Source organism: Gopherus evgoodei, chromosome 7 (assembly GCF_007399415.2).
Source record: "Gopherus evgoodei ecotype Sinaloan lineage chromosome 7, rGopEvg1_v1.p, whole genome shotgun sequence".
NCBI classification, from domain to species: Eukaryota; Metazoa; Chordata; order Testudines; family Testudinidae; genus Gopherus; species Gopherus evgoodei.
In genome coordinates this window covers 43,339,720-43,367,233 of record NC_044328.1, presented here as the reverse complement: position 1 = coordinate 43,367,233, position 27,514 = coordinate 43,339,720, and the positions used below count along the sequence as shown (strand labels likewise).

Below are 27,514 nucleotides of genomic sequence, written 5' to 3'. Positions count from 1 at the left end.
ACTAAATTAATTTTATTAGTAAGGCTATGAGACAATTAGGATTCCATTTCAAGAGATAACACATGTCCCTTTTTAACTGTGGGCAGAATCAGAATAAGTGCAAAATAGTCAGTTAATGAGCAATCCCTCTCAAGGATCGTGTTCTTTCTTAATACTATGTACCCTACTCACAATTGGCGAGATTTAAAAGAAGGAACATTGAGCAGGCGGCTTTATATTTTAAAAACCCACTGAAAACACTTTTAGACACCCAGAACAAGTATATTAAAGAACTGCAGAACAAACCTTGAGCTGAAGTCCTTTCAGTCTTAAGCATCTGAAATAAATTTTAGCATTAGGAAGAGCACCTTGTTACTGTCACGGAGTTACCGGGCCGATGCTCTGGAACTGCTCTCTAAGAGCCAGTCAGGACTCTGGCGAAGCACGCCACTGTTGCCAGGGCAAGAAGTCTACGTGCCTTCAGCTTCCTGTGTCTGAAATTCAGAGCATTCAGAACCTCTGTTCACCGTGCACTCTCAGCAGCGAGTCCACCTGAGTGGGGTTCCTGGGGAAACCAAAGGGCCCTGCGCCCCAACTCCGCAGTCAGACATGATTCTCAGCCAGCATTGTAAAATGGAAGGTTTATTAGTTAACAGGTACACAGCAGAGAACAGAACCTGTTAGCACAGAAATCAGTGAGTTTTAGCAAAGTTCATCTTGGGGGATCCCTGAGCCAGACAGCCTGGACTCCCCCTCTTCCAGTTCCCCACAGCAGACTGCCATGGACTCTTTTGCCTAGCCTCCAACACGCCCGTTGCTCCTCCTCTGCTCTTTGTCCTGCTTCCTAGACAAAATGTCATCTGGTTGCACCCCTTCCTGGATCTCAGGTGCGAAAGGCACCGACCATCACCTACGTGCAGGCAGCTGGGCAGCCTCACCTGCCTCGAGAGCTTCCGCAGAAGTCACACACCCAAATTCCCACCACCTACACACTGGTGCAGTACAAAGGGAAACTGAGATACACACAGTATTAGTACAGGACAGTCAGACTCACATACCACATAACAAGGAAAAAAAAACATTTAGTCCCGCCCAGAGCTATCAACAGGCAATATTTTAATTATGGCTTTACATTTGCAGACACAAGAGATTGTATTTAGGCATCTACCTGATTTGCAGTTGCAATCAGCTAATTAGAAATGCTAATGCCATTGTTTGTGTCTGTACAACTGACTGAATATATAAAACTGGATGTTGGGTTTAAGTCTCTTTTTAAAATATCTTACCCTGAATGGAGGTTATATACATATATATATATATCCCAACAGAGTTCTATTCCAGGCTCAGTTTTTTTCTGCAGAGAGAATGAAAATTATCCGATACTGCATACAGCTTATGTGATATAGGCAAAAATGTTAGTGGGAAATAGTTACGACCACAAATGTCATCTTTATGCCTTTATCTGTTGAAGTGAATTTGAGTTCGGCTCTCCAGTGATGAGAGACTAGTGCACTACACAACAAAGGCTCCTAATTCTTCACAACATTGCAGAGGTGACAGGCACCAGTACAAACCAAGTTCTATTTTGGTTTAAAACAATATTACACACCCACCTGCGCCTTGGGCTTCTGCAGAATGGCTGTCAGTGGTAGAGGTGCATTTCAACTGTACCACCTGGTCATTTAGCTACCTTTTAGAATCTAAACAAAAATGGAATTTAACATGTATCAGCCTTGGCCAGGCTGTATTATATTTCCACGCAATGAAGGCCAAAGGATTAGTTCCTAGTGCAATGACAGTATTCCTTTCAGTTTTTTAAAGCCTATGCCATGCAAAGTCACATTCTGTAAAGCTTCTCCTTCTGCATCACATGCCCTGTAAATTTTCCACTCATGTCTGGATTTTATGTTTTAAAATTACCTATAAAGCTGAACTGTATGTGTGTTACCAATGATCCCAGACTAAATACTGAAAAAACACTTAGTTCAGTCTCAATAACTGCTGTCAATCATGATAGGTTATATGCTAGCCATGTATTATTCTGTATATAAAGTAATGAAAGCCAGCAATGGGTAGACACTTTGTGAAACTCTCAGCTATCAAAACTGAACTTCAATGTTTAAAACCTTATCATCTACTGTTATTGCCCACACAGACCACAAAAAAGGAAGAGACTCCAGAACACAGGACACTGGCTTCAGCAATTAGGCCAGATTACTTTCCAGTTAATATTCTGTCAAGTGTTAAATAGTATAGTTAAATAGTGAAATATATCTTTCAAGTTTTACTTCTTAACTATCCATACCAAAGCCTGAAAACCTTTAAATAACCATCACAGAAATGGCACTGCATTAGCAGCAGCATGGCATGCAGCCACACCACCCGGACAAAAATCTTATGACTTACCAGCACTAACTCTAGGCAAGTTCTAACTCCCAAGATTATTCATCCCATAGCATCTCTACCATGAGAACTAGTTGTGGTGGCACTTTGACACATGACTGCTGGCACATTAGGAACTCAAAGGAGAGACTAAAATCTAAAAAAGGTTACCAGCTGAGGGTGAGTTTGAAACAGTTATCTAGAAGCAAAAGGCTTGATATTCCTCTTTCAATTCTTTGAGACATCAAATCCCGGGATGGGAAACATTTTCCATGGTTATTTTCCCCAGAGGCATTCAATTGTAATGACAATTTACAAAATTAGGTGGCAGTCAATCTCCTTTTACAGCATATATCCATCCAATTTTAGAGTAAAAATATAATCAGAACTGTATTTAGTTTAATTTGTGCTTCATCTAAATTTCACAGAGAAATTTAAAAAGCCATCCTATTTGGAGACAATCTTTTTGCTTTATAACATCTCCTTATTCTGATAACAGTATAGGCCAAATTTATATAATGCCAGATCACCAGTGTAATCTTTCCCTTCCCTCACAGCCAGTCCATTTGAATTAACTGGGATCTCAATGTTTTTCATACAGTGAATTTAGTAAACATAATAAAGTGCTCCCTCTAATAAATCTTTTTTTTTTAATAAAATTTCCTCCTCTCAACACACACTGTAGAACTTTAAAAAATATCAGCAAAATTTATTATCACTGGATCCTTTTCAGTTTAAGATTAATTGGTCACGATTTGGTAGGTTTGGGGAAAAAAAAAAATTAGTGCCCATTCACTTGAATTTGTGAAAGTTGCCACAACATGAACCAGTTCAAAGATTTAGGTAAAAAGAGCAGCACAGGAAGTTTTTTTTAAAAAAAATAACAATTAAGCTGCTAATCATTCTACTATGCCAGTCACAGAAAAGGGATGTTGTCAAGTCTAGTAAAGCACGAAGTATTACCCAACTCTCCAATAGTATCTGCAGTTAAGAGTGAGGAGATCTAGAACATCCCCCTTTCAATGCTTTGCCCAGTCTAATTTGGTATGACGCAGGCACTGGTGTTTCCACTCCATCCCTAAGGAAACTATTCCACAGTCTGATAGATCTCATTGTTAGGAAGTTATGCCCAATATTCAGAGTTTTTCCTTGTCTCAGAATAAGCGTATACAATCCAAGTATTGTACTTTGCTGTGGTTTCTCCCAAGAATAACACTTCACTGCTCTGTTCCACATCATACACATACAAACAGCATTAAAAGTTATACACTTACCCAATGTCAGCTGTAATAAGCAATCCTAAATAACAAAGCAGTGTTTATGTACATCATATGTGGGAAGTATTCCACAGGGAAACAGATTTCATTTTCAAGGTCCCACAGCATTAATTCAGTAATAAAACAATTACAAATCCTCCAAGAGTGTCCTTTTAAATTGTCCAGCAGAAAATAGTGAGGCTTACTGAAGCATCTGAAAATGTTAGGTCTTGCAATGTTAGGTCCAGCAGAGGTATGAAAGAAGGCAGAATTGTGGGTGGAAGTAAAAGAGCAACATTTGGTGCGCATCCACCTGACCTAATGAGTTGTTCCTGGAGATGAAGCTTTTGCACCATCACGATTGGCATTCTGGACTAACCCCTTTTGGCACAGCCTGTGGGAATTTCCCCACAAATCATAGGGTGTGGGGGGAAGCTTGTTTATTTGTTCGGGTTCTTTTACAAAACTCATTATTAGCTCACCTCTACCATTAGCAGTCACTTGAACCAGTTTAGTCAGCCTTCATGCTTGGGAAGCCAGCAAATAATTAATATAAGACCAAAGCGATAACAGACATGGTGACAGCAATGAATACGGTACATATCAAGCTCCTTTTTGAGCCTAGAGAATCTCTGCAGATGCTTTGTTTCTCCCCATACTAGCTAGGCACTCCTTTTATGAGCTTCTTAAAAGGAGCATTTCACCTAACTTTCAGGTTCAGCAACTAACTCTGCTGCTTTCCCTCAACTTTCCTGCCCACCTGCTTTTCAAGAGCTTGATTTCCGAGTCCCACTACACCTGATCAGGATCAGAGGTTCAGGAATGTAACTTCACAGATTTGAGGAAAGGAGCTGGTTCTTCAGCCAACTGCTGGCGGCCTCAATCTGGTGCTGCCCAAGATGATGGTAACACCCTCACTCTCCCACCTCTCTTCTATATTAGATGGACCAAAAGAATTGAGCAGGCAGATCCCAATGCCAACCCTAATGTCAGGTAAAATGTCATCACCACCCCTGTTGCCTCTGCCAACTCTTTTGGCAAGATCTTGGGGCCATAGATGATAGCTAAGGTACCCAGGTAACCATTGCTGAGTCCTAAGAGTGCAATGAAGACAGCCGGGTAGACATCTTTGTTGAAGATTACCATTTTGATATGAATCCGAGGCTGATAGTTACATAACATGAATAGGGGTAGTGACAAAGTCCTCAGGAGGACCAGAACAGGGAGCAGTTTGCTCTTTGGGCCAGGGGCCTGGATCCAGGCAGTGATTTGCCGTCCACACCAGTCAGCAAAATTGTACAAAAGGAAACTGGTGAAGGGGATGAAGTACTTATTGGTCCATAAGCTCCCCGAGTCCTTATTGACAGATTCTATGCTGGAGGAGATGGAAGGAAATATGATGATAGAGATGAAAAAGACATAGAAAACACAGAAGCCCAGGACAGCAGTCTTCGTCAGGATAGGACGTAGGGGTGGGATATTTTGGACACTGGTCCCTTTGGCTGGAAATGGGCTGTTGGTAATGCCTTGTGACTCATCTGCTCCCTCGAGATAACTGCTAGGCAATACACCAGCTGCGTATGTGCTACCCTTGTTGCTTCTCATGTAGTACCTGAAAGGAGAGAGGAAGGAAAACTATCAACAACCCAATGAAATCAAGAGTGACAGCTGCAATGAGAACAGAAGTTGGCTGTGCAGGAAAATCTGCTGGCACTCAACAAATAAGGAATTCAGTATTTAGCTTATATAGCTTGTACTGCCCACCTCACCAGAAACTGATCCCCTCCCCAGCCCAGAATCCAGAGAGAAACCTTGACAACAGGGAAACGAAGGACAGAAATTCAGTACAAGCTGTGGCAATCCCCACAGTTTCTGTCTGTGGATTCTATTTTAATAAAGGGTTGCACATACAGACTACTTCAATGACCTCAGGATTTAATAGACACACAAAGATCACATTCCTCTTCCTTGCCAAGATCCCACTCCTCACACAATATGGGCCCATGTCAATCATATCATGGGGGAGTGAACAAAATACTTCAGTTTCCTGTGCTCTTCACTGTACAATAAAAGAAGGCTTGAACAAACAAAAAACAGCATCTCCTTGTAGTGAGGAGGCCTCACTCCCCGCCGCGCCTGAGAGGTACAAGCCAGAACAGCCGCGGCAGTGGGCAGGGTCACCCCCACCTGTCCCCACCCCCCGGAAGTCAAGGGGGCGGGACAGGAAGTATAAAAGCCCGGCCCCGGCACTCAGTTGGAGGGAGGCTGCCGGAGAGGACAGACGCTGGTGCCCAAGATCCCGCCGGGCCCAGCCTACCCCGTGCTCAGTACCCGGAGGAGTGCTGGCCTGACTTGCCCCGCGCTCGGTACCCGGAGGCGTACTGGCCCGACCTGCCCCGTGCTCGGTACCCGGAGCAGCTGCCTGAACTTCCCAATGCCCGGCACCCAGAGGAGCTGCCTGAGCTTCCCGACACCCAGCATCTAGAGGAGCTGCCTGAGCCACCCCACACCCGGTACACAGAGGAATGGCCTGGAGTTCCCGATGCGCAGTATCCTGAGGAGCCCATGGTCTGGGACCCACCGGATGGCGCTGGCGGATAGCAGGTACCCAGTGAGGGGGAGATTGGAAGTGGCCTGGGGGCAGCCGACCCCAGTCAGGCTGCAGATTCACCTGAGCCAATGTCAGTGTGTTTCGGTCGGGATCCCCACTGACTGTCAGCGGTGTTAGCCGCTACTAGGGCCCCGGGCTGTGGAGTGGGAGGGCCTGCGTTCCCCCTGCCACCCTTCCCGGGGTGACAGACTCCCCCTCTCCCTGGCCTGAGGAGGTCATTCAGACTGGTTGTTTGCTCAGCCCCTCCTGAAGGGCCTGAGCCCTGAGTCGCTTGCTGCCCCACTCTGAGCCAGGGCCTGGGCTTTATACACCTGAACTGCTTATTGCCCCGCCCTCCCCCAGGGCCGGGGCTTCTAGACTGTTTGTTTGTTGCTCAGCCCTGCAGCAGAGGGTCTGAGCCCCCACCTAACTGTATATTGTTGCTCAGCCCTGCAGCAGAGGGTCTGAGCCCCCACCTAACTGTATATTGTTGCTCAGCCCTGCAGCAGAGGGCCTGAGCTCCCCGCTAACTGTGTATTGTTGCTCAGCCCTGCAGCAGAGGGTCTGAGCCACCAACTAACTGTGTATTGTTGCTCAGCCCTGCAGCAGAGGGCCTGAGCCCCGAATTAACTGTGCATTGTTGCTCAGCCTCGAGACCGGCGGCCAAAGCTCCCAACAGACCGTATATTGCCGCTCAGCCTTGCAGTAGAAGGCCTGAGCTCCTAAGTGACTGTATATTGTTGCTCAGCCCTGAGACAAAGGGCCGGAGCTCCCAACTGACTATATACTGTTGCTCAGCCTTGCAGCAGCAGGCCTGAGCTCCTAATTAACTGTATGTTGTCGCTCTGCCTTGCCGCAGAAGGCCGGAGCCCCCAGGAGACTGTGCATTGTCGCTCAGCCCGGAAGCAAAGGGGCGGGATCCGGGCCGACAGTGTGGTGAGCCGGTGTGGCTCCCCTCTGCCCTCAGGGAGGGTTGAGCCCCAGTCCCACCCTTCTACACTCCTGCTCCCACATGAACCTACCTACATCATCACAAATGCACTCTAACTAGTGCTTTCTATAGAATTTACTCAAATCCCCATGGACTATCCAACTCTCTCCTCCCAACCTGAATGTGTCATAACTAAACAAGAAATGCCTCCGATGCACAGAGATGCCCAGCTATTCACAGGAGGGCTCAACAGACATTTCAAAACCAATCAGGCTTGGATATTCCAGAAGTTTAGGAGTCTAAAATACTGGTATGTCCCACTGGTTACTGCATAAACCAGGGACCTGTTTGGCTATCATCTGTATGTTTCAGGGGTTAATCTGAATAAGAGTCATCTTAACTACTTCTGATTAAGCAGTTCTAGATCTGCTTATGTGGTTTCAGTCATCCCCCTCCCCCTCTTCCCCACAGAGGTAGCTTTTCAGAAACTCAAGACAAGCTGCAAATCCTCCAGTTTCTGTCTGTCTGTGGTTTCTGTCAAATCAGGAAGATCATAAGAAAGAGAACCAGCAAAGGAACTGAACACAAGCAGCAAGACAGCAAAGCCCTCCGAGCAGGGTAGGAGAGAAGGGGGATTCTTGCAACAATCAGACAAGCATATGAGCAAACAACATAAAAGGCAAGACTGCCGAATGGCAGGAGGCAGGAGAAATGGGCATCACATAAGACTATGATTTTCCTGATCCTTTACGCTACACAATGAAAGAGAAAGTAGGTCCCCAGATACCCCATTTGCACTGCTGTTCTTACTGCTGGCTTTTCACACCTCAACATACTACAATTATGTACTTTGTAGCTCTTATTAAGGAGAAAAATACCTCTCTGCCTGCACCTGAGGCATATTCACCACATCAAAAGTCTATATCAGGTGAACCGTGCTTAGGATATTTGCATAGTCAATGGCCTGGTGGCTTGACAGGCTTTACCTGGAGTATTCCAACTTGGGAAGAATCAGGTATACCCCAATGCAGACAATGATGAAGACATCTGCTGTCAGGAAGTAGGCTAAGGCGCTGTCTGTAACATCAGCTGCTGCTGCCAGGTCCACCACCGATGCCACAGCACTGACTGTGCCCCCCATGGCCTGACCTACATGGGGAGAAAAAGCAAAAATTCAGTGTCAAAGAAGCATCTAATAATGCCCAGCTTATACTGGATCAGCCAGGCCCAGACACTTGGGTAGACAGCAGCTTCAAAGTCGAAATAGAGGGTAGGTATTAGAGAGGTGAGGGTAAGAGGCTTGCACCTAGGAATTTCAGAAACGATTTTTAACTGAAATGTATAGGGCAAACTTCAATGTTCTTGGAACAGAGCCACTGGTAGTATTGGCCAGAGCCATACACAGAGCTGGCAAGTGCTGTGCAAGTGCTCGCACACAGCTTACCCAATGCGCCTCAATCCTAACCTATGAACACAGCTTGAATTCCAGTGCCAGGTCTCTCGACACAAGGCAGCCAATCGCTGCAAGCTGCATGGTAGTTTTGGGATGTAGAAAAAAAACCAAATATTTTACTAGCTGAAAACCACTAAACTCATCTCGTCTGACCCAAGCCTCATTGTAGTCTAGGCCTCCAGAGGTGAAAAGTCAGTGCATTAACATGTTGGATCATCTAGTTACCCCAGATACGAGGCTTCAAAGCCAGCAGCCTCAAAAGGGAAAGCCCATCTGCATATTTGGTATTGCCTATACTTCTATGCTGGTCTCAAATCAGCTATTTATTGGATCACAACCCCTGCTCTGTACTAGTTGTGTAGTGAAATGGGAGCCTCGCTTTCCATCCATCCTTCTCCGCCCTCCAGCAAGGATACACAAATACATCGTGGGGGCCAGGTGGGTTTGGTATGCTGAGCCGCAAGGTGGATCTCCTATGCCTAGTTTCAGAGGGCAGAGTATTAGTTACCGGATCAGAAACCCACGCTTGGTTTTCTAAAATTGGGAGTTTGATAGTCTCTCTCTTTTACCTCCCAAAATGCAAATCAAGTTGCCAATACCACATACACATTTTTTACAACAGAACAGCCACATCTGAGACAAGCTAATTTCCCTCACCGGGAAAAAAAAAAATTATTAAAACATTCCTGCCTTGGCCCAAGGAAGTATTTCTGAAGTCACTGTCTTGATTTCTTCCCCCTCATCTCTCTTAACATTCTAAATGCATTGCAAGGTAGGTATCAACAACAGCCAAACCTCCAGGGACCTCATCACTCATGGCTCTCAGCGTGTCCCTCATCAGTTATGGAAATGAGCATAAATGTGGAATATAAAAAGAGAGAGAATGCGAAGTTTAAGATTTCTGGAGATATAAACAAACGTGGAACTGAAGAATGTTCTTTCCCCCTATAGAAAAATCTACTCTGTGGTCCTTTTGTCTCACATTGTTTAGGGAAAATTCACCTACAGGATATGGATACCAAGGATCTGGTATTCTCCTTGTCTCTTCTGAGAGAACAAATACTGTTTTATACAGTGAAGTATGGCAATCTACAAAACATTTACAGAAACTAGAGAGTCAGCTCACATGACTGGCTGCTTTTCTTCCTTGGGAACTTCCCTTTATCTCAGTCTCCATTTTTTTTTTTTTTTTAAATATAAAGGAAAGGTCATGTTACTTCAGCAAACATGCAGCCCTCATTATCACATCTAAATGCAAGATGCAGCAAAACCTCCACCAAGATGGATCATGTGCTACAGAACCGAAAGCATGGGTCACAAAACTAAAACCCATGATTCTAAGCAGTTTCTAAGCTCTCTTGTCAGTCTGTTTCTCAGTGAATGGGTAGTTTTCCATTGAAAAAGTTAATCATTTACTTACTGCCACCGATTCCATTTTGAATATCAGAGAGAGATTAACCTGAAATCAACGCCTGAGAATTCTTCATGGGGAAACAGCTTGTGAGGCCAAAGATGCTGCTGGAGAAGATGGTCGAGGCACTGCTGACTATAACCACGCAAATTATGGTTATGACAAAAAAATGCCATGTCCATGTGGATGTGTCCATTTTCACCAACACAGTGATCACCACGAAGATAGCCAGCATGACAGCCAAGGAGGACAGAATGCGGATGCTGGCAGATACCCTAGAGAAGAAATGCAATGGTTTGGGTTTTTTTCAAAATGAAACACCCCCCATGTGCTGGTAGTACTGACTGTCAAAATGCAGTGTACAAGTGTACAAGTGTGTGGCTGTCACCCTGTACCACTTTTTAGAGCACACACTCAAGATGCCGCACCACAACACGGGATCTTATAATGGAGTTGTTTTGGAAGCCCAAACAACAGCCTAGAAATGCATACTCTGGCTAAGGCAGGCTGCTGATGTGCCAGCCAACTGGGAGATAATACAAGAGCACAAAGGAAGCCAGGTGGCTAGAGAAATAAAGCCAGCGTAGAAGTTGCTATGAACTAATTCCTCTGGGGTGGGAAGGACCAAGAAAAAGGGGGGATATAAAAAGTAATTATTTTTAAAGTGTTTTGATATCAAGTTGATGATTTCCAAATCTTCCATCAGTGCCTGTTCAACTCAATAAGTCTATAACCCAACCAAGCTGTAAATATCCATTTCTAACAGAAACAGGAGATATTGCCCTCAGAAAAGCAACACACAGCAGCAACAAAGTCTGCTTGGGGAATACTGCAGGCTGGGTGAAAGCAATCACATGCTTGTTACTACAAGATAATTAGTTGCCTGAACAGGAAGGTTACTTATTACAGGCACACAAGACTTTATCAGCTCACCTTCAGGGCAGAGGAGGGATGAAGGAAAAATGAAGAAAAAAGGAAAGCTAAGCTAGCAATCAAGATCTAGAGATGAAGTGTTGAAATACATTCCTTTCATCCTCAGATACAAGGTCTCCTGTATTAAACCTTATTCTCCTAGGCAGGTCTCCCAGGGACCACAATATGGTGCATCATGCCTCATAGTTACTCAAACTACAAATACTGTAGTCTGACTGGCCCAGTTTTAGTAGGATGAAGGACTCCTAACAAATATGCCTTGTGTGCATGGAACACCTTTTTGAAAAGCAATTAAAACACGAATAATTATATCTGGTCAAACAGGAGCACTGATATGAATACAAGTGTATTCACGTACCCACAAGGAGTCAGCACTACCTGGTTTTTGTTGTTCTCTCCCAAATGATGTATAAGAAAAAACTTTCATGATCTCATATGTGTTGGTATCCACAGACAGTGCCGTGACTTTAAAACAGCAATAATGGTTAGCTTTCAAAGATGCTGTTATACTGAAGGTGGAGCATATGCTAGCCAGACATGCTGCATAATATTTGAACCACAGGGAACCGATTTGCTTAGAATTCTTCATAATGTTAATCTGCGTCATGAGTATTTATGATGTTGAAAATGTAACATAATAAAACTCTTATTGATTATAGATGCACCAGTCAGAAGAATCTGTGATATGCATGAGATAGATGCTACATTTAAATGTAATGCATTAAATACATAATAGTTTAGTGAAATGGCTACATTAGCAGTCTGAATGATATGCAAGAAAAACAAGAGCTATTTTCTGAAGTTATCCTTTGCTTTCTTTCCCTTTCCCCTGTTTGCCAGCAACATGCAAATACAGGTAACAACTGAGCACCTATTTTAGGAATTTATCACTTGGCTAATAATTACTATGGTATTGGTGAACATTAAAGTACCTACTCACTATGAAGTATATATTGTACACACCACATACTCACCTCCTGCCATTGTGCACTGATATGGCTCATCTTCAGACTAATTTCCATTCTTTCTTCAGTGATTAGAACTCACAGAATAAGGCAGGTAAAAGGGACTGGCACACAGGCAAACACCGTAGGTACAGAAAATAGAACTGTAGTTGCCAGTCAACAGGGAATCAAGACAAGTACAGCGCTATAGTTCCCTCTAAAAGATTTTCTCCTAGTGGGTAGGGAAACCTTTCCCCTGTGTCTCAGATTCTCTTGGCAGAGGGTAAACTGGTCAATGGGAAAAAGGCAGAGCTTCCTGCAGCAGGGAAAGCTTTCCAGAGGTGGGTCTGAATGCAGCACAGAAGTGAGGGTAGCAATCCCACAGCCTCTCTACAACCTCCCCATAACTTCTTTTTGATCAAGACCTCCATGGTTACAACACTGTGAAATTTCATCTGTAAACATCTGCAAATGTGAAATTGACTAATTGACTAATTTTCAAATCCTGCGGCTGTGAAATTGACCAGAATGGACTATGAATTTGGTAGTGTCCTGGTTATAAACTATAATAGCATTCAGAACACAGATTTAGTAAAAACTAAGTGCACGAAAGAACAAGGGCTCTGAGTCAGGCCACGTGGCGGTAAGAAGGATTGGAGAGGCATCAACCCACACAGCCTATTATACTGTTGGGTGCGAGCACAAGTGGATGCACGACACATGTGCGGATCAATGGGCATTGCTAAGAAAACTTTCTGGCTCCGGTGCATGGTGTGCATGCCCACCCCACATTTGGAATACTGTAGTAGGGTGGTCACTTCGCTTCTGCCTGAAGGTGAGGTGAGGTGAGTCACCGGCCTGCAGCGGGTGCTCTGGGCTGGAAAGAGCTAATTCCCAAGACAACCAGCAAGAGATGCCACGCTGGTGAGTCGGCACCCCACCACACGTGGTGAAGAATGTGGGCACACAGTCTGCCCCGATACAAAGGGCAAGGGAGGGATTGTGGGATTACTGCCCAGATCTGAGAGCGAAGAACGTGAAAGTGGTGAAGATGGACTGGTACTGCAGAGCCTGTGTGGCCTGGCTCGCCGAGCAGCAAGCAGAACTGATTCAGCTGCTGTGGGCGAGGGCACATAGATCTCATCGGGGGCCAGGCATCTGGGGCTGGAGGCTGGTGCCAGCCTAAAGATTGTTTCACCTGTGGGCAACTGGGACACTAGCAACAGGAGTGCCCCTACCAGGGACCCCCCCCCGGACAAGGAAGAAACTGAGGGAGCACCTCCTGTGAGGGTAACGGGGGGCCCCCCGAACATGTTGGGCCTGTAAAGAGCCCGGGCACACAAGGAGGGAGTGCCCCTCAGGGGACTTGTCGGACCCAGGCTAGCCCTGAGGGAAGGGTTAAGCCTGAAACAGACAGTGGGAAGGCTGTGGCCAAGGGAAGGCACAAGAGGTGCTTCCAGTGCCACAATGAGGGCCATATAAAAAGGCACTGCCCCCTAAGAGAAAGGGGGAGCGCTGACAAAGGGGCCCAGTCTGAGCCTGACCAGACTGGAGGGACAGGGAAGGCTGGAGGCCCAAACCAGGAACTGTCGGGGGCAGAGAGGCCCCAGACAAACCAGGGAAACCAGACAGGATCCAGGAGGGCTACGGTGGGATCTCAAACAGAGAGGGGAACCTACGTGGGAGCTGAGAGGGCTACGGTGGGGACCCAGACTGTTATAGAGGGAAGCAGGTGGTTCCACATAGTGGAGAGCCTGCAGCAGGAGAGGGATTCCCTGTGAGCCCAGCTGCGAGGGGCATTGGGGCAACAGGCACCCTCCACCCCGCACATTCTTACGGGGGGGGAGTATAGCAGGTGGTCACCCTGCTTCTGCCTGAAGGGGATAAAGCAGCCCTGGAGAAGGCTGCAGCAGGCAAAGCTAGGCTGATTGGGGAAACAGCCACAGCTGGGGTCACATCTCAATCAGGCCACAACTGGCCCTATAAAAGGCTGTGAGCCATAAGCTCAAAAAGGACACTCTCTCTAGCTTCTGAGAGAGAAGGACCTGGCTGCTTGGGAACTGAGACGGGTACCTGTGGTGGAGCAGTGTTGGGGAAGAGCAGAGGGAGCTGGGGAGCTCCAGCCTGATAAAACCCCAGGCTGCAGGCCTTGGTGAAGGCCTATGAAAGGGTACTGGGGCTGCAGAGGGGCAGCCCAGAGACAGGTAAAGGCAGCAGGTCCTAACCCCCCCATATCCATGAGTGGTTTACAAACTGCAGTCCACCCCAGTGAGCGGGGGCTAGATGATGACTGGCAGTAGCCACTGAGGCAAGGTGGGGATAGAGGGTTGGGGGTTCCTCTGGGAAGGGTGACCCAGAGACAGTGGGTTGCTGCTAGGGGCAGAACCCTGAAGTAGAGAGGTAACGGGATCCAGGAGGGACACGGGGACCAGCGGCAGGCAAGCCACTGGCCTGCAGAGGGTTCTCTGGCCTGGAAAGAGCTAATTCCCAAGATGACCAGCAGGAGGTGCCACGCCGGTAATTCGTCACCCCGCCACAAATACATATAGGGACCATCATTCGAAGAAGAATCACTGATTCCAGGGACCTGTACTACGTTATAAACTACAGTAGCATTCAGAACACAGATTTTACAGGGAAATGTAACAAGGAACTTAATACTGTATTTGACCTTTTCCTACAGTGGGCTGTTACTTCTCTGAAAAACTATCATCACACAAGAGAACATATACATGAGTTTGCGCACAGAAATGTTTCTGTGCCTGGTCTAATACCTAAGAGGTGTCTTGAGTGGGCTTTGCTGTGGAGACAGAACAACAGAACAGCAGAGTGAGTCTCTTTCATAAGCAGTTTAGCTAACATTTTTTTCTGGTTAAATGTAGTTCCCCCTTAGATGTTGCAGCTTGACTTCAAGCCCACTGCTGTGCTAGCACTAAAGACTAGAGAAAAGGATGGAGTGATTGGACTGCAGAGGGAGCAAGCAAGCCTGGAAATGGTGGTGCTTAATGCATCCTGGACTGGAGATGTAACTGCACTTACCTGTTGACTAGCACAAAGTTTCCAATCAGGCAAAGCACCGAAGGCACAGTTGAGGCAATGGAAATATAACTTTCAAAGTAGTCCTGCAAAAAGCAACAAAGGCATTTAAAACCAAAATCAGAAACAAATCTAGCTACGCACTACCTCAGAAACCTCCTATACAAGTAGTAGTGAGGAAATCAAGAACACCAAGACAAAGCTCTCAGCTGCCATACCGTCATGTCTGTGGGCCTGCAGACTGAGCTGCAATTTACCAAACTTATTTTTAATGCACTTGTCTTAATCTTCCAGCTAGTTACTGTGTTAGCTACCATAAATAGTATGAGCTACTAAAATATTTACTGCATTAATATCTGTCAAGGTTGAGTCCCCATTCTGGCACTTCGAGTGCAGAAGGTGGAGAAGTATATACAGGAAGTGGAAATGGTTATATAATTCTTTGTTACCAATGTACAGAGATGGTGCCATATTGTGGCCAAGAATTAGAAGGTACTTGGCATATTTTCCCTTTAGCTGAAATGTTCCTTATTTCTGAGACTTTGAACCATAGTCTTTTACTCAATTTCTGTGCATGCTCATTTACTTTCTCCCATAAAGAGTTTCACTGTAAGCAGCAAAGAATCTAATAATCACTGCTTACGATTTCACACAGAGAGTGAGATACAGATACATGAATCTACTACAGCTGCAGTATGAATGAACAGATTCCAAACACAAAGATGTGGGAAGTGGGATGTGGTACAGGAGAGTACAATTAGAAGAAAAATGTAAATTTAATTGTTAAAATTTAGCCTTGTTTGTGGATTTTGTTTTAAAGGGATGCTGTCACCATAACTATCACTCTCATATTCAGCTTTGTGAAAACAAGTCTTTATTAAACTTTTGACCAGTAGAAATGTTTCCACATTTTAGAAAATCCAATTAAAGTAGCTGGATTTCAACACTGTAGAGAAGTGCTCATCTGTTTTACACACACGGTAAAATTTTCTAAGTGGCTTAGGATCTTAAGTACCATTGACTTAGACGTTTTTGAACTTTACTCCACAGCACTAAGGGCCAGATCCTGCTGTTCAAGGCCCTAAAAACCTGATAGTAAAAGAAATTTGATTGCTAACATCCATGCAATAAAGCAGAGTACAAACACTACCAACTACTGTGCACTGAATTCTTCAAATTCTTTCACTTTGAATAATGTAAGGGGTTATTAACATAATTGTTGACTGTGTTAATTTAAAACATAATATGTTATAGCATCATAGATGCTAGAGATAGAAATAGATCTACAGCATTACATGCTCCAAGGACAAGGATGGCACCTCACAGAACATTTGCTAGTACCCTGACCAGCCTAGTATTAAATATCTTCAGGGACGGATCTTCCATGACTTTCCATAGAAGACTATTTTCCAGACTATTACATTTTGCTGTTGGGAAATTACCATCTTCTATGCCCCAGAATTCAGCCTAATATTTTCCTTTTCTAAATGTCATAATTGCTTCTACTCATAACCCCTTAGTCCCTCTTAAATACGCCTTCCCCCAACATTGATGTCTATATTCTTCACGTATCTGTAGATTTTTATTCTGTCCCTCCACTCCTGCCCAGCTTCCTAGTTCAGCTACACTGTATACATTTAGTTCTTACTGTTTCCTGGTTAGGCCCATATACATGTTTCTCTTCTCTGAGCTTCCCTCCGTTTGTCTACATCAGAGCCCAATACAATATTCCAGTCATGGTGTCACCAGAACAGGGGGGTGGGGGAGAGGCTGTCACCTCTCCATTATGTGATGCAATGACTACGTATGCAGCACAAAACAGGCTTTTTCCTCTTCAAAGCAAAATGAGAATGCCAAGCAGCCAGCTGGGCTGATTTCAATCATATTTATAAAAAGAGGGGGGACTTTTCTCCAATCTCCTATACAGTTCACATCAACCCAGAAGGAACTCAATCACCAGCATTCTAAAATCTATGAGAACTGAGGTTTATAATGGAGAGGATGACCAATATTAATTACTGCATCTTCCAACACAATACTGCGATCTCTGCATATGCAGGATGTTATTCAAACAGCATACTGGGTACTTTAAAACAAAACAAGACACCAAAGTAGCAAATTAGTCACTAGCTTCAGCAGACTTTGCTCTGTGCTGCCAAAATGCTTTTGCAAAGTAGTTTTTATTCAGTTACAACCTAAACTTGGCAGCAGAGGCAGCTGGCTCCTGCTGAGCTAGAAAAGCAATTCAGGCCCAGGGTGGCAGCTCAAGGCACTAGAGCGTTACCTGGATCACAGGGCATGAAATTAGCAGCAGCAAGCAGGTTGGAGCCAAGAAGAGTTTGCAGTCATAAACTCATCTTTTGATAGCAGAGTTGTGCTTCTGATGACTCTGCAGGGGTAGCACACTACTCCTACCCCAAAAGCCTGGGTAGTATCAGCTCCAAAGAGGCAACACTGGAAAACCCTGTAGCAAGGGAGTCAACACCACGCCATTTGCCTGACAGGAGGATTCATGCCCCTAGTGATCAGAACTAGACTCCTTTCAAATATGACATACAGAAATGAGCATCCTAATAAAAAAGCAATGATGGTCCTCAGACTAAAGCACAGGACTGGGAGTCAAGGTAACTTGGGTTCTCCCATCTTTGCCCCTGACTTCCTGAGCAAATTAGGTAACTTATCTGTGCTGTAGTCCCTCTACCAGTAAAAAAAAAAAAAAATACTTCCTTCTCTCTCAGGCATGTTGTAAGGCTTAATTTAGGTTTCCACAGTACTCTGAAATCCTCAGATGGAAGTCAGTGTAATTAATTGTATTTTACACTAAATTCCAAACAGAGCCTTTTATCTCTAGTAACAGGCTTGATTCCAGCCCGTAATCTTGGTGCCTTAAAATTCAATGGCCAAAATTTTCTTACCAATGCCCAAATGACAACTACAGAATTGTTAGGTTCTCGTGCTTTTGAAAATCAGCCCATTTGTTTAGATGCCTACATACAAACTTAGCACCCTAACTGTAGGCACCCAAGTTTTGAAAATGTTGGCCCAACCTTGTTTGAATTCAACCCTCCTGCAATCTCCTCTGATGTGGTTGAATGCAGCAGAGAGGAAGGCTTTCCGGGCAAAAATCAAGCCGTTAGCAACTATATTGCAACCATAACACCCTAGTTATTTCTATTTGCTTAAATATCCATAGAAACCTCACCCACATGAATGAGTTAGTAACCCATGAGGTTCTAATAAACCATGACATAGCACTTCACGCTGATCACCAGAGTTTGTTATTTAAGGAGCTTTAGGAACCGAAACAATTACCACACAAGGACTTAAAACCAAAATTAAATTAGTCGAACTGGCAAGAGCTAGATTTCCATGAGAACTAGTTGGAATCTTTTTTGCTATTTTCAAAGCTCAGCTCCACTTCTCAGCACATAGGTTGTAACACCTAAGAGGTTGCTAGCCATCACTTGTGAGTAGCAAACTTGCTCCCATTCCTTATGCACAGGCATCTGCTGAGATGGATTTGCTCAGCCTCTTTGCAACTGGTCCTTCTCTGACACCACATAAATTGCTGCACTATTTCCTGAAGTGCTGCACGGACTAGTGCAAAGTATTCTGGGGTGAATTTGAGGAAAGCCAGTTAAAAATGACTGAACATTAATTTATTTACTTATTGGCATAACTATAGCACTAATCCCACAGTGTCCAAGCACCTATGGGTTCACAATATGAAAGAGAGAAAAATGTTGATATTCTGGCATGAACATGTTAAGTCATTTCACTATAATAGCTGAATAAAACTAAGAAATGGGTTTGCTTTTCCTGGAAATTAAATTTAGATTATAGACTTAAATACTGAAATTAATTTGGATGAAGACATACGAGCTCACTGTCATCACAATTCTCAAAATCAGTGTCATGTTCCACAAGGGCAGAATGTGGAATAAGTCCAAAATTCATTTTTGAATGGACTCAATTTAGATTACATGGTGATGAAGCAGCACAACTTTGTGATGTGAAGGCTTGGAAACCCATCTCTCTACTGCAAAGAAATTATATAAATTGACTTTTTTTCATGTTCTTGTGTATCCCACTGGCATTAAGCATCCCACTGCTTCTGCAGCAAGCTAACTAAAACCTCTGACCCCACAATGTAGGTTATAAATTCTGATATTGGTGCCTTACCAAGGAAGTAAACAAAACCAAACCAGGTTCGTTTCTGCACCAGTGAATACACAGGAGCGAGGAAGGAACTCAATATTTCCTATATGAAGAACAAAGTAAGCACAAAACAAAAAACATGATCTCCAAGCTAAAATAGTGGGCAGTGCCCTTCAGTTAGGAATACTCTGGTCCTTAGAAGTGTTGGGTAACAGTTTTCAGGAAGAAGAAAACATGAGGCCATTCCTCATTCTGACTAATTACTTTCTTTACATTTCCAATTAATTGATACCTATAAAGAAGCCAAAGGTGATTTTACTTCCTCTCTCAGCTTCTCCTTCTATCCTTGCTCTCTATGAGAGCACATAGAGATCCTTACCACAAGAGATCCTTGCATCAGCATCTTCAGGGGGCAAGAAGGCATCAGCAGAGAACTCTATTGAAGAAGCTGTGAATGGCACTGAGCTGACTGCTGGACAAGCAAGTAGCCTGGATCTTAAAAGCGCTGATACAATTTCCCCTTCCCAAAAACACCTAAGCAAGAATGACTGGACTCCCCTTAGGGATATTTAGAGGCCTAGGTAATAAGTTGGTGATTTCAGTCCATTTCCTAGTGGATAGAGGTCCACTTCAGACAAAATGTAACTGTTCTTTCATTGGCAGAGAAATCAAGGGTCAGATGGACATGGTGACTGAATTACCCTCACATCCCGAGAAGCGTGATCCCTTCAAATCAGGGGTACAGATAAGATCTTCTGGGTGGGGCACAGACTTGGGAAAGCTTCTACTGCTCCTGCCTTTGCTATAGCTGGTGTGTGGATAAATAGAGGCTTCAGGCTTGGCAAGATAGCACTTTTCATGAATATTAAATTATTTATAAGAGAGAGAGAGAGAGGGATCATTCCAAATACAACTAAAAAGACACTAGTTAATCAATAGTGCTCTAAGGATGAACCTTGCCTTAAAAGTAGGGAAGAAAATCAAACAGTTTGAGAGAAATCCTAACCCAGTGGTTCGCAACCTTTCCAGACTACTGTACCCCTTGCAGGAATCTGAAGTCCAAGCCCTGCCACCTGGCCCTGAACCATGTAATTTATCTTTGCGGGGGGGGGGCGGCTGTGGCGTGGGACCTCAGGCAGTTGCCCTGTTTGCCACCCTTTAACACCGGTCATGCGCCTGTGACCGCCTTCCCACCAAGGTTTGCAACCTCCAGACTGAGAAACTGATCTAGATGAGTTGACGTACCCTCTGGAAGACCTTTGCATACCCCCAGAAGTACACGTATCCCTGGTTGAGAACCACTGTCTAACCCACCCAAAATGAGAAGTTAGGCAGTAAGGAAGGGTGTGTATCCCAAAATGAACTCGCAAATGTCCAACTGAAAAGCTCTGAACCATGCTACAAATACAGAATACATTTTTTCTCCTTTGGTGAAGTCCTATCATCTACTTTCTGAAATACCTCATCTGCTCAATCCATTTCTCCTCTTTCAAAAGTGATATGAGTGTGCTAGGGCCTAATGTGGCAGCACAATATTAAACTCCGGAGCAAAGGAGGGAAGGTAGACGCAACATATAGCAATATTTTTTTACTTGAAAAGTTAATTACAATTGGCTTGGATAGGAACTCTCATGTGGAATGAAAACTGGCTAAGTGACCATAATCAAAGATTAATAATAACTGGCAATGTGACAAGCTGGGGGGAGGTGTATAGAGTGCCACCTTGGTGATCACATTAGATCAGATCTTTATTTAACATCTTGATTAATGCACTGAAAGACAAGAGTAAACAGCATGTTAATGAAATTCACAGCTAACACCATGTTGGGAGATGTTGCAAATACTACTGAGGAGACAGATTAGAAAGGAGGCTTTAGATTAGAAACACGGGCAGAAGATAACAAAATGGGATTTAATTTGGGCAAAGGCAGGCTAATATATCTGCCAGTTGGTGCCCCATTGTACTAGGTGCTGTATCACCACATAGAAAGCCCCAGCCCCTGCCTCTGAGTTTACACTCCAAGGCCCTGATCCTACAATCTGATTACATAGACATTCCTCGATCTTCCTATGTATCTGGATACTTCTGTGGCCCTCACAACCACTGTAACTAAATGCCTCTCTTTCCCCACACTCCCCTGCTACTAGGCCCTGGTCACAGTGCGGGGAAGGGGAGAAAAGAGAGGGTGTCAATCTAAGGTACGCAACTTCAGCTACGTTATTCAGCTAAGTGAATAATATAGCTGAAGTCAACATACTTAGATCGACTCACTGGGTTGCCTTCACTGCGGTGAGTCGACTGCCGCAGCTCTCCTGTCAACTTTGCTTGCGCCTCTTGCAGCGCTAGAGTACAGGAGTGGATGGGAGAGGGCTTGGGGGTCAATTTATCGCATCTAGACTAGACATGATAAGTCAATCCCCGCTGGATTGATCGCTGCCCGCCGATCCGGTGGGTAGTGTAGACATACCCTAAGAAGCAGGCTTAGGGTGTTTTAAAATGAACAAATGAATGAATGAGGGTACTATTGTGGGAAAATCATGACAGAGATAGGTCTTTTTTGATTCTGAATGCAGGAAGCTTATTCCTGCATAGAATCCCAACGAAGTCAATGGAGCTGTAGCCATATAGATCAGATTGCAGAATCAGGACCTAATTTAAAATGAAGTGCAACAAACAATAAGAGGAAGGGGCTCAGGTGGGCTCAGTCTTCGGTCCTCCCTCCTGGGGTCGTGTGGTAATTTTTGTTGTCAGAGGTGCAATGGAGTTTGAGAACCGCTGGACTAGAGTTAAAAGCCATTGGAATGTTAACCTCGGTGCCCTGGTCAAATTTCAGGCTCAAAGTTATATTCTACCCAACTAAATTCCTTAGAAAGATAATATACACTTCCTGCTCTGAGCTGTTGCACAGAGTTCCCGTGCATTGTTAAATAATTATGTTTCAAACTAGAGGTTGCTACCTTTGAACAGTTAGTGAGGTGATCCATGTATAATTTTTTATATCAGTTTGCTAAATTTAGACAGTGGTTTGTGACCCTTTGGGATGGAAGTCATATAAATCATTACGATTAAAAGACATTAGCATGGAAATGCTAATGGGAGTAGACAGAAATGTGTTTTCTACCTGAAGAAACCAAGGAGCAGCAAAATACATCCAGCCTAAGCGTTCCCAAGCCATAACAAGCTGTACTGCTCAGGTGGGTTATGAAGACTTTCAGATTGTTAGGATTGCTCTGTCTCAGGGAAGCTTCTCTTGTCAACATTGACTTTGGAAAGCAACACAGAAACAGAATTGGAATGAATTCTTTTTAGTGCAAAGAAATGATCTGACTGCAGGTGCTTGTGATGCCAGGTGTGTTTGTGTTCACCCACAGGAGCTTTCAGACCGGAGCATCAGAGTAGCACCTCTTGCAGGGAACTCAAGAATCCAGCAGCAATGAGAAGTGAAGAAACAAGGAATTAAGAAGAAAAATGCAATATAAAACACAAAACCACTTCCTCTAATGGCAAGTTTGCTTTTCAAGGTTTGGACCATGAATCGAAAGGTGACAAGTTTCTCATCTCACATGCCAAAAGCCAGAGGCTTAATGCTGTAGCAGGCACTACATTCACACCTGCCAGCATTTGGAAAAAACCTGTACTGAATCATAAGGTGGCCTACAGAATTGTAAACAACAGGACCTGGAATAGGCTTAGCGTCATAGAAGTTCAGCTATAATTGTCATTTGCAAAGTCCTGCTGTCATGATTCCTTTTGCCTCTAAGGTACATGCTTCATCACTAGGTGCACAGGGGGAAGATGTCGAAAACAGCACAACACCTCTTTAGAGGGCCATGTTAGTACTAATCTTGTCTCCAGCAAAGCAGACAGACACCATGTGCCTTCTGTCTTCCCTATGCATGGTGAAACATCTGATATAACCAAACTGACTATAAAGTGTCTATTCCGAATACGGCCAAAAGCTACATAGTGCAGCAGCAATCCAGCTCCAAACTGCAGCCCAAACAGATGTTAATTTTATCTGATGAAGCTAATATGACGAAGGCCGTCTGGCCTTGGGTTTCTCAAGGTTCCGTGCTTCCACACAACAAGATTTTGCTACACTGAATAGAAACTGTCCAGTACAAAGGAATCCCTTCCTACCCCCCGTCCCTTAGTCAGCGAATCTGAGAGATATACTCCCAACTTTAAGTGCCAGTATTTTGTGGTGATATCTTAATCAGGAATGAGATTGTCACTAGCATTCCTAATTCTTGAATTTAAGAAGAGCAAGAAGTTAACTCCATAATCCACCATGTCTCCTCTCACAACTAAGAATTATTTTTACTTTTTTTGTTACAGTCCACCAGCTGCAAGAGTTTTCATTCCACACACACCTTAACAGAGTGGCCAGAAGGTTTCAAAATCTAAAATAGAAGCTATTTATGAAAATTGGTTTTTGGACAGGAGTGAGCTGTGTGTGTGCGCACACACATTTCCATAAGGCAACCGTCTACAGACGCAGTAACGATTCAGCAGGACCCAAGTACAGCAATAAATATTGGTAGCTGAACATTGCATTATTAGGTCCCGTCTGACTTATGCACCTAACTTTGAACATGGCTATTGCTAAAGTTGTGTCCTCCCATTCTATATTTAATTGTTTCTGTGCTGAACTGTCTTTTGGAAAGCAACATACAGTGAAATTACAGGAGAAGGGAAATGGAAATTCACTTTTAGGGCAAAATAGAGCAATGTAGTGAATAACTCCAGCTCCAACTACAATCACTGCCTATCAGAATTTATGTGAGCTTTTGCACTGAAGCTGAAGCACACAATCAACTCTGTTTAATTAAAACATATTTGTGAATGAAAAGCATAGTGAACAAAGAGCTAAGGCTGAAAGTGTACTTTATTAAATCCAGCTAAAACTCCAAAATAGTATTAGACTCACTTTACAAAAATTCTAACATTAAAAAAAAAAAAAAAGTTAGGTAGTCTGAAAAGGAACAGTTATGAGATCCAGAGTTTTCCAATGTCATATAATCTAACTTCATCTTAAAATTTACAAAAATATATGCAAAAGTCAAAACATATTAAATTTGTAGGCTATAATTGGAGATAGATTCCTTGAATAAGAAATAAGATTTACTTTTAAAGTAGGAGGAGGAATTGTAAGTGAACTTCAGCTAGAAGTTCTAAACATAAAAAGAGGTTTTGAAAGTTGTGTTTATAGCAAATTTTAAAAAAACAAACAAAAAAAACCTCTCTATCCCAAGACATACAATATATAAAACTTCAGAGGGATTTATTTATTTTATTTATTTATTTATTTACAGAAGTGCCAAAGGGATGGAGAGGAAGAAATCAAGTTTATAACAACAATTAGTTTCAACCTTTAATTATAGAGTAGCTATTGCCACTCCTTAGTTCTGAGTGACTAACAGGCCCATTTTAGAGAACACCACTGCAGTTTAAACAATATGAAAACAGAAGTCAGTTGCCTCGATCCCAGTACCTAGTATTCCTGTTAACCACTGCTAAGATTAAAATACAGAGAACCCACACACCTTGGACTTAGTGGCTGATGCAAGCGCCAGCACACTGACATTAAGTGGGAACCCATCATACTCACACGGAGATCAGAGACTCCATGTCCCTTTGGATCCTGCTGATTGGAGCAGTTCTGAAGTTTATATATCCAATATTGTTTTGCTGTGATAAAAAAGTTCCAAGGCAACAGAGAGCCAATACCCAGGATGAAAAAAATAACATAGGCACCATTTAAGTGATCCTTCGGCTTTTGCAGACTGTATCTGTTTCCCACTGGCTCCTCAATCAGAGGCTCTTCTTCTTGGAAAGAGGTATTCACTGGTTTATATGCAGAGTTAGCATTGTGCTGAAATCGGTCATCTTCATCTCCCAAATCAACAGCCACTTCCAGGGGAAAGCAAAGAAAGAGAGAGATTATTATGTATGATAAAAGTAATCATAAATTATATGCCATCTGCATGAAATATCGCTGGAAGCCAAGAAACACAAGACACACATTTCCTGTCAGCTTGTAGAGGAAGATATCCCAGTTTTCTCTCTCAGCCCATAAAGAAAGAGGGGCAGTGTGGTCCAAAAAGAAAGCAGGATGAGACTGGGAATTGGGAACACCTGAGTACTAATCTCAGTTTAGCCAACAATTAATTCACTACTGCCTTGGGCAAAACACTTGATATCTCCGTTCATTCCCCACCCATACAGTGGGGAAATGTACCTCACAGGGACATTGAGAATTAATGGGTTAGTTTGTACACTGCTTTCAAAGAACAGGGATGTTATTCCAAACTCAGGTACTATGACAAAGAGGAGACATGGTGGTCACCGACCATACACAGTGAACAGGAGCTACAATGAAAGCTGGAAACACCATGACTCTGAAGGGTTTAATGTAGAGCGAGATGATGATGGAAACAATGGGACAAAGAACAAGATGAGACACCGAGGGATATGATGCAGTGCATGAGGGGCTACTGGCATGAAGCTCTGCTCACTGGCACAATAGCAGATGGATCCGTTCTAGGGCTAAAGGAAGTCACAAGAAGCACTGGGCCAACGACAATAATCCCAAACAGAAGTATCTAACGAACTGTCATGCAGTCAGACAGATCTACCTGCTGCAGTATGTGGGGCACGTCTGATTGTACAACATCAGTGTGCTTGTTGTAACGGGGGTGGATCCCCAGTAAATAATTAATTGAATGTCAATACTTTAATGCCCATTGTGTTAATGTAGGAGTGGGCAAACTTTCTGGCCTGAGGGCCACATAGGATTTCCGAAATTGTATGGAGGGCCGGTTAGTGGAGGCCTCCCCAAACAGCCAGGCCCCTGCCCGCATCCGACTCCCTCTGCTTCTCGCCCCCGATGGCCCCCCTGGGACTCCTGCCTCATCTACCCCCCCTTCTCCCTGTCCCCTGACAGCCCTTGGAACACCTGCCCCTGACTGCCTTCCACCACTCCATCCAAACCTCCTTCTTGACTGCCTCGCTGGGACCTCTGCCCCCACTGAACCCTCCTGTTTCCCACCCTCTGACTGCCCCAACTCCATCCATACCCCCAGCCCCTGACCACCACCCTGAATGCCCCTGCCCTCTATCCAACCCCCCTGGCTCCCTGCCCCCTTACCGCACTGCCTGGAGCACTGGTGGCGCTACAGCTATGCCACCCAGAGCACCAAGACAGGCAGCCATGCTGCCCGGCTGGAGCCAGTCACACCACCATGCAGCACAGAGCACCGGGTCAGGCCACCGCTCTGTAGCTGCGCTGCCCAGCAAGAGCTCGCAGTCCCGCCCCACAGAGCATTGCACCAGCAGCACAGTGAGCTGAGGCTGCGAGGGAGGGAGAACAACAGGGGAGAGGCTGGAGGCTAGCCTCCCAGGCCAGGAGCTCAGGAGCAGGGCAGGAGGGGCCCGCAGGCTGTGGTTTGCTCACCTCTGCTTTAATGTCAATATTTCCATCATAAACCTTCAGCACACAGAACAGTAACTCAAATATCTTTCATGCCCTACACAAGGCCGCATCAGCCTGTGCCTATCTATCCTTAAACCAAGTTCAAAATGAAATCTGACAGGCCATTTTAAGTGACAGACAACAAAGCAAGTAGCTTAGGGCAAGCCTACACTTAAAATGCTGCATCGGCATTGACGCACCGATGGCTGTAGCACTTTAATGAAGACGCTCCTAGCCGACAGGAGAGCACTCTCCCCTCAGCACAGTTAATCCACCTCCCCAAGTGGCTGTAGTTATGTAGATGGGAGCCGCTCTCCCACCGACACAGAGCTGTCTACACAGGAGGACAGGTTGGTGCTCAGGAGGATGGATTTTTCACACCCCGAGCGATGTCATGACCCCGATGTAAGGCAGTAGTGCAGACCAGCCCTTAGCATCTCAGTTGCCTGGCTGTGGTGCTTTTAAATCCCAAACCCTTCAACAGACCCTCCTCGCCAGTCGCCACAAGGCAAATGGCCCCTAGGAGTGCCTGGGGTGCCCCCCGCCGAGCTCCAGCAACCTTGCGAGGGGCAGGGGCCTGCTCAGCTCGCCCTTGGGGCTCCCCCCCCCAGCAGCTCGACAAACGCTGCGTTCAGCCCTGTCAGCCAAACTTGTGCCCCTCCCCGAGTTTAGCCCGCTACTGCCCAGGGCGCCCGGCAGCCGGGGCCAGCCGCACCGCACCGCACCGGCCCGGCTCGGGCCAGGGGCAGCGCGGGGAGAGGCAGCCGGGCCGGCAGGGAGAGCGGAGCGGGGAGGCGGGGCAGGCTCCCCGGCGGCCCCCCAGAAGCGACCGGCAGCAGCCACTCACTGTTGCCGCTGTGAGGCTCCAGCCGCGCTCGGGGCAGCAACGACTCCGAGCCCGGGCTCTGCAGCGGGGCCTAGCCAGGCAGGGCTCCACCGCGCCGGCTCTACGCCGCAGAGCCCTCC

The 27,514-nt window shown here is 44.9% G+C and overlaps 1 protein-coding gene across 1 annotated transcript; it reads right to left on the bottom strand.

Moving 5' to 3' along the window:
- SLC29A3 (solute carrier family 29 member 3) lies at positions 1 to 27,514 on the bottom strand. Its single transcript, XM_030570107.1, has 6 exons — positions 27,396 to 27,514; positions 24,686 to 24,987; positions 14,919 to 15,001; positions 10,051 to 10,277; positions 8,125 to 8,287; positions 1 to 5,229 (listed from the first exon to the last, which is right to left on the bottom strand). Coding segments are annotated over exons 1-6 (1,455 nt in total). The 5' UTR covers positions 27,397 to 27,514; the 3' UTR covers positions 1 to 4,550.